Raw genomic sequence first — 8597 nt, forward strand, 5'->3', positions numbered from 1 at the left:
TAACTTATATAACATCTGATGTGACAAATGATATGGATTGTTATGTCATGTATCACATCAATTTGTAATAAAATTTGCCAATACTAGTTGGTGTCTTTTATCTCCAAAAAATTACTCATGTAGTTGATCCTTTCATAATTTGTTGTCTTTGTGATACAACTAAAATCAATAAATTTTGTGATGAGATTGAAGAAAGGAGGACATGTCAAGTATCTACGGTTTGACTGGCACAAAATTAGCCTATTCTTGTGGGGGAAATCATATTTGTAATTTGTTTTTTAAACTTACAAAATTTGTGTAGTTCTTAATCAATTACCTGCATAATTTGATAGGTGTGTGCTTTAATACAAAAGCCTCAATGTTATAAGTAATAGAATCATTCATTATATGTCATATTTCATATTTTATTTTTGCCAAGTTTTTGATGTGGACTTTACATTCTTCAAACAGTCTAGCCAAGAAAAAATGTAGGGCATGAGGCATATTTGAGGAAAACTCAATCTCCAACTATGTAACTTTGCATAATAGAAAATAAGAGTCCGAATATGGTCAGATTGCAATAGAGTCCTACTATGCAATAAAGTCCTTCAAATGCATGGTAGAACTAAAATTTTAGATAAACTTTAGGGGAGGATATTGGGAGAAATATTGGATTAAGGAATCAACAATTAAAGAAGTGATGGGATCACATTTGACAATGGCTCAAACCAAGCCACCACTACAAACCTTATTTACTAACCGAAAAGGAAACAAAAAACCAAAGAAGAAAATTGAAGAGGGAATTAGAAATAGTGATGGAACACTAGGTACACTAGGGTGGACTCAGTTCAGGAATTGAGATTTTTTTTTCAGGCAAATGGAAACTGACCGCCAACAAGGGGTATTACCATATTTGGGACCAATGTTGGTTGGACAAGGTTCGGTTAACCATGAATCGGTCAAAATGACAAAGCGGTCGGTGTCAACCAAAACGGATAGCCACCGAATTGGGAAACAAGAATGGATATGGTTTACTGAAAAGATAAAAAGACAGAAGCACAACAAGAACGAATATGGTTCATCGAAAAGAAAGAGAAGTTGGGGTAGAGAAAATATTTTGATGTAGAGGTGATAATAATTTATTAATGAGGAAAAGGAGTAACAAGTACAAAAACCAGATTATGTCTTAAAGGATTAGGCGAGTACTCTACACCAAACGAAGCGTAGTGGTTGTCGATCTACCGAAGTAGCCTACCTTCTCAACCGTAAGCGAGAAAAGGAACCTTGCCTCCGATAGAGTCCCCTCCCTCCCTCTCCTCGATCCCCCTAAGGTCATGTCTGTCAAAACTATAAGTTACAATCCTGAAACAGGAGATCAACAATAAAATCCGGTGGTTTCTCAAACCAACTAACAAAGTTACCAATGTGAGTTGCAAACTTTGCAACACGATGAGCCACACCGTTGGCATTTCGACAGATATGGGTAAAACCTTCTCCAGTGATTTGAGTCAACAAGGTCTTGTTATTTTCCATAATCGATCCTAGGAAAGACCGTCCATGGATTGACTTCGAAGTACCAACACAATCTGAAGAACATCACTCTCAAAAGAAACATTCATAAAACCCCTATTAACCGCTGGTGAAACACCCATTCGGGCAGCAAGAGCTTTAATAAGAGTCGCAGAGAAAACATTGTGAGCCGACATAACACACCCTACCACAAAATAACCACCAAAATCACACACCACAGCCCTAATACCACCGATCGAGCTCTCGGGATGCCAGACACCATCAATGTTAACTTTAAGCTAGCCCATATGAGGTTTCTCTCAGTGTATCACCTGGTTTGTTCGTGTAACAACCTTGGAAGCTCGAGCATATGATTTCAAGAATTCCTTGAGGCGAGACATGGCATTTTTGCATACCTCGTACGGTCAAGAAAGTTTGTTCTCCCAAACTAGTGCATTCCAAGCCTCCCACAGGGTCCATCTAAGCATAAAGAAAACAGCAAAGTTCGGTGCGGAGAAGAGATCACGGTAAGTATAAACCCAATCCTTTGTCGATTCGCTGGAAGAAGTAGACCGTCGACCGGCCAGTATGGAGCAACTCCAAACAGATACAACAAATGGGCAATCACATAGAATATATATGCACCATCGATTCTTGTGAGTTGCCACAGTAGGCACATGTGATTTCAATCAGGATGCATTTCTTGGAAATGCTAAATCTTGTAGGGCGAATATTTGAACACACCAGCCACTAGAAAATTTTGACTTTAGGCAGTATCTCTGAAATTATATTTAACTCTCTCAATATCTATCAATCACCTATCACTCTTCTTCATGTGGTGTTCATGCAGATAGCTCAAAAACCTCGGGCCTAAAGTTCTACGCACATATCTGTCAACGTCGAAAACTTCTGTATCAGTGATGTAATGCACCTTCAAATTGCGTAGGAAGCGAAGGAAGACAGCCACTTTCCAAACATAACAACCACACGAATTCTCATCCACTTCCTTGAATATTAGATGACACTTGATACGACTATGCCAACCCTTAAAATGTTTGAATTGCCATTTCCACCTCTGAATTTGTTGAGAGGACTGTAGGGATATAAATTGTTCGAAGACATTATTTTCCGAAGAGTCATTTTCATAAGCTTGGTGAACCTCAAAGCAGTACCCAACTCTCGAGTTTAGGCTAAGGAGGAAAGGATGATGGGTTAATTTCTTCACCAATTGATTGTAGTTGAGTTAAAGTTGAACTTTTCCATGCATATCAAAAAAATCCAAGAAGCGAAGCTCATCTATTGCAGAAATATGGTGTAGTTGAGCCAATAACAAATTCCTCAGCCAATCCCTGAATCCGGTATGGTCAATCAATTTTTGCCTCAATATTGCATTTGAATCTAACCCCTCGAGAAAATTTGCAACTCCGAGAATCTTGAGTTGACCAGAATGACTAACTCCATAAGTTGCACCCATTGATAGCCTTCTATGGAAAAGTCCATGAGAGTGAATGTTTTGAATTGTGAGCAACATAGACCTAATATAAACAAAAAAGTAAATAAGTAATTCTTCTGTCAGAAGAAATCTTTTTCGGTAAAAATATTTTTCAGTAAAAAAATCTTTGAAACAAAATAACTAGTATAAAAAATCAAACTTAAAGAGTAAAAACAAAACACTGAATGAATCAAACTCACCTTATAGATTCAGCCCACCAAGTGTGGACTAGATCATCATATCATGACTTCCAAATAGAGTAGGGCTACTATACTCTTCTAAAACCAAGTTGTGAGATTTTCTCAGTACTCATAGCACACAAGTATAATATCTTTTTACTTCACATTTGGTTATAGACTGAACCTTAGTTACCCATTGGATTTCATTCAGCATTAAGGTGGCTTTAGCTATCCTGCTTTCATGTAAGTCAAACTTCTTAAATTTCAAGCGTGAACTAGTGCAGTCCTCAAACTGCAATTGCCCATCAAACCAAGATCCTCCATGGACATAATTGTAGGTATAGCCTATGACAAATGCACTAGCAGCCAATTAATTTTGACTCTTGTTTGAATGGGTTAGAGCACAGTGACAGATTTTGGGCTCCCTTAGTAAAATGCTAAGTGTAGGGATTTTGGGTCCTTGGGTCTAGATGATGAGGAATATGTAGAATCATGGGCTGGTTGGTTGGAGAGCCTAAGGCCGTGACAGTGCATGGGTTCCTCTTTATACGGCTTAATAATGAGGAATTACGTCCCTGAATTTCGGCATCACAAAAGTCATGATTATTGGTCTAACTCCCTAATGATAAATTGAAGGAAATACCACAATCATCGGGCCCTAAGAGAGAATGAGGAACATGATCACCGTCCAAAGGTATGGAACTTTGTTGCATCTTCCCTAACAAGAATAAGGACCAGCAGGCCCAGAGAATCCTCCTCATAGAAGTCAATTTGCTCATTTAGGTCTGGAATTTTAGGAATAGGGCGAGGAAAAGGCTGAGTCAATGTTGAGGCTTGTGCAGTTTGAAAACCTTCCAGATTTTGTAAAGCATTAGTGGCAAGCTGGTTAGGCATGCTCAACTCAATACTGTCGTCATCCCCTGCCATTGCCGGGGAGGAGGCATCCTCTTCCGGCACACGCATAGACCAACCCAAGGAGCTAGGGAAACCAAACTGTCTCCTTGTCGGTATGCGATACTCAAGCCCATACATATCTAATTGAAACCATTATTCATAAGATATTGACAAATCATCATGTTCTTCATTACCTGGTATGTGACACGAAAGTTCAGTATGTCTAATGATCCCACACTGATAACATGGAGTAGGTAGCTTCTTATACCTCACATCAATTTCAATGGGTTCTCTGTGAGCCAGAGTAGAAGACTACACCATAAGAGTTTGGAGATATTCAAGGTCACCCGAATACGCAAAAGCTCTCTAGTTTTTCCATTTTTTTACTCTGGTCCGTGACCATGTATCCACTCAGCGCGTCATCGATAATCTTCCTCATAGTGCTGGTCATATATCTGAGGGGTAGTCCTTTAACTTGTACCTAGAAATCTTACTTCAAAAGTGGAATGTGTTTCGAGTTAATGGTGCCATCAGCTTTGGCCAACGCCATGAGATATCCATTAAAGAGCCATGGACCCTCTCGGAGAATCGTATCTTGTTCATCCTTGGAGTTAAAAGCACAAGAAATCTTTTGATCTCCAATATCCACAATAGTTACCTTCGCCTTAGGTTGCCAAATAGAATAAAGGGTTCTATGTAGAGCCTACTTGTTATAGAGTTTTGTTTGTACCATATCTGACCCTCCACTCGTACAACGACACGTGGATCTCATAAACTCGCCCAAGTACCCAAGGCCTCGGACAATCGGCATCGGCCACCGATGGCATTGTCTCAAAGCTGCGAACAGCCATTACGAGCCCAACTCGTCTACAATCGGCATCCCTTACCAATTGTAGAGAATCAACCTCGAAGTACCCGCCCAAAATATCTAAGGACTCGTGTCAACCTCAGAAGGCCCTCCCACGAGTCGCACATCGAAAATGAGCACTAAGAGCATACTAAATGCCCCCTATAAAAAGGCCCCTTCCACTGCAATACAGGGGTAAGACTTTTCAGCTTGACTTTTATACTTTTATATGGTCAACAGCAAGAGCTCTCAAAACAACAATCTTACTTGAGCATCGGAGGGTCTTAGGCTGGTTCCACACCGGTTCCATAGACCTCACGAGCTTCGCTTATCTTCTATTCAGGATCGGCATCCAAGGACAGGAAGAATCGGCATCCAACATCCAATCGATCTCTCGATCGTCCATCCCACTTGTAAGTTGCACTCATCTCTATCTGTTCAGATTTAGCGCCAACAAGTTTATTAGTCAAAAGTTTTCCCACGAGAAGAAAACGTGCTGACTTGATTCCAGCAACTATTCTTGAATCAATAACAACCTCTTCTTATTCAGCATCAATAAGGGCGAAACGTGAGGAAAACTCCGTCACCATAGCTTCCATACGAACGCAAAGGGAGTCTGTGAACCAGCAACCTCTCACAATCCAGACACCAATAGTGTCGACTAGCACCTGCCAGTCCAGCCACCGCATCCAATCCTTCTGGCGTAGTACCTTGAGTCTAGGAAGATCTATACTCACTCCCCTCGGATGCTCTAGAGAGCGCTACATAGAATTTTAGTTTTTTTGGAGTAGAGTGGATATTTAGTTGGGTATAAATTTTTTTTTTTTTTTTTTTATAACACAGGGGGAAAGTTGGGTGTAAATTGGAATAAAGACATTTGGGAATTAATTGGGCTAAAATATCTAAATATTAACTGGAGTTACTATGTTATTTGAATCTTAATTAGGTTTACTAATAATTTTGGATATAAATGAATAAGTAAATTTAACATAACTGATATGGTTTGGTTTATACTGGTTTTTCCAAGACAAGAATCGGGACGGGAGCTGATCCAAAGCGGTTTGATTTTTAAGCCTAGGTTGACATTTTTGGTCAACACAAATTTATTCTAATTTTTTTTACTCGATTTAGCTCAATTCACCTGTTCAAATGCTCACCCCTAGCGAGGGTGACAGAGACTGAGGTTCAAATCGAAGAAGAGAGAGAAGAGAAGTGCGTGAGTTGGAGTCTAGAGATATAAGATGAGAGAACTGAGATCTAACGGCTAGGATTGATCCAAGATAATAAATCCTAGTCGTTAGATTAATCTAAAGCTTGTTATTTAATATAGAATAATTAAAAATATTCATTTAAATAATTATTTATTTATTTTGCGGTCGGTTTGGCATACCGTCAGCATTGGGTTTGAGAAACTGCCTCGACAACCGGAGGTGTCGGTTGCTCCCAAAAAAAGAAAAGAGGTCTTTCTAACTTTGGACTTTGTTTTCTTTGGTCAATGCCCAACTTTGTAGTTTGGACTCACTCTTGGGTTTTGGACGGCGGTTCACCAATTTGAACATTCAAAAGCAGAGGGTTGCTTCCAGGGAACCACTAATAGGCCCAACTAATAGGTGAAATTGGGGAAAGCCTTTATGGCCCAAGCTTTTTTCCCAACATAGAAGCTCCCCCTTAGCTTCATGTCAAATTGTCAATAATATCGTTTTTATTCCTAATTTCACGCTTCTTCTCATTCTTTTTTGTCTTGAATTCTTATAGGCTTATAGCTGCATGTCTTGATTTAAACTTTTTTTTTTATTTTAAAATTTTAAAATTTTAAAAAAAATTAAGATAACAGACCTCGTGTGTCTGTATTGGATTAGTGGAGACAAGGGATTAATTAAAGAGATCAATTAAATTGAGTTTGAAAAGAAGAAGGGAAACTGTATCATTTTTCCAAAAAGGAAAAAATAAAAATAAAAATTTGTATCTTTTGCTCTACTATTCATTTTCATGACCAGGCCAACTCACCCCATACGGCAAACCCTCTCCCTCTTCTCAGCTTTCTTCCCCGCCTAATCTGCCGGTCTTCTTCTTCCTTTTTCTTCTGATCGGGCTTGTCTTATTCATCCCCAGGTATTTCCTCTTCTTTATTTCTCATTTTTCTTTTCAATTCTTTATTTTATTAGGTTTTAGGTAAGGTTTTAATTTAGGGTTTATGATTTTAATTATAAGAGTTGATGCCAGGAGGTCTAGGCCTCTCTGTTTTCAATTGTGCTTGGCTAAAAGGTTACTACTTTTAATTTAGGGTAATGACATAACATATGGTTATCTTAGAAGCAAATTTAAGCCCCCAAATTTGAATAATTGGGCCTCATTGTGTTAAAATTGGAAAGAGAAGGTTTGTTTTTACTGATGTTTCTTGAAGAATGTAAAGCTTGTAGCTTTCTTTTGAGTTGCCCATGCCTCTTGAATCCCAAGTGTTATGCTATACCAGTACCCATTGTTCTTGTTGTGGCAATGAAATTGAGCATGCTATGAGCTCTGCACAAATAGCATCAACCCCCATTGATGACCATTGCTGGTTCTTCTGCAGATTTCGGTATTTGTTCAAGCATGTTAACCCATGTACATTATCGTAGCGATGCGTCGCAGAAAACCAATGTGTGGAAGATAGGCAAACCCAACAACATGGACCTGCAGCAGTCCCAGCCTTCAGCCTGTGTGCTTCCAGTCAATTTTATGCTCTACAAGTGCTACGAAGTTGTTTGGTTTGACGAAGAGGAGGATGATGTTCCACAAATCATTCCGCAATTGAAAACCCTTGTAACCCAAGAAACCATTAAGGTCCCTCGTGGCACGCTGTTATCTGAAAGTGGTACCATGCTCATGACTGAAATTCTTTCCGGAATGCATGTCCCAGTAGATGAGCAGCCATCTATTGTGGGAAAAGTACTTAATGCGGTTGAATCAACCCTCTGCATGCTTCCTATTGTTGTGGAAGTAGAGGAGGTGACTTTGCGAATGAGCAGAAATGTTATTAATCCAGAAGATGTGATTGAAAGGGTTACAAGGGAATCCGTGGAAACACATGAGGTGAAGCCTATCCCTGCAACTCAATCATCTATTGACAGTTTGTTGAAAGTGAGACTAGATAGCTCTGAAATCACGCAGAACTGTGTTATTTGTATGAAGAACTTTGAAGCTGGTGTTGAAGTTATTTCCTTGCCCTGCTCACATGTTTATCATGAAGCTTGCATTGTTCAGTGGTTGGAAACCAGTCACTTGTGTCCCTTGTGCCGCTACCCGATGCCTCATGTGGATTGAAGTGAATATTTATTCTCCATTCAAAGTACTGTAATGGAAATTCAACTAGCAGGAAACTTATTGCGAATCGCAGTATATACTAATGTAGAAAGGGTCTATTGGCACCAAAGTAAAAGTGGGATTTTGGTAGACTTGTTTTTTCCTGTTTCATTTTGTAGTTGAGTGTTTCGTTCTTGTTCCGTAAGTAATCAACTGCAGGCAGCTTATGTTAAATTACCACATCATCAAACAGATTTCAAATAACTTTTTGCAGCAAGATTTGCAGGGCAGGACTTCCATTTGGGTTCGCATAGCGTGCATCTAATGGTTGTAGTAAGTTGGTTTTGAATTTTAGAATCAAAGGGAAGGTTTAGTGAGGGCACTTTTTCAATGGATATGCACTTTAGTGAGGGCA

At 39.3% G+C, this 8597-nt stretch overlaps 1 protein-coding gene across 1 annotated transcript; it reads left to right on the plus strand.

The window, feature by feature from the left end:
* The first annotated feature begins 6754 nt into the window (after positions 1–6754).
* On the plus strand, positions 6755–8387 carry LOC110762060 (uncharacterized). The gene is made up of 2 exons (XM_021964655.2): positions 6755–7012; positions 7473–8387. Exon 2 carries the CDS (start codon positions 7493–7495, stop codon positions 8201–8203), a length of 711 nt encoding a protein of 236 aa, XP_021820347.2. The 5' UTR covers positions 6755–7012; positions 7473–7492; the 3' UTR covers positions 8204–8387.
* Positions 8388–8597: the final 210 nt, after the last annotated feature.

This window comes from Prunus avium, chromosome 6, assembly GCF_965620075.1.
Source record: "Prunus avium chromosome 6, drPruAviu1.hap1.1, whole genome shotgun sequence".
Classification (NCBI taxonomy): domain Eukaryota; kingdom Viridiplantae; phylum Streptophyta; class Magnoliopsida; order Rosales; family Rosaceae; genus Prunus; species Prunus avium.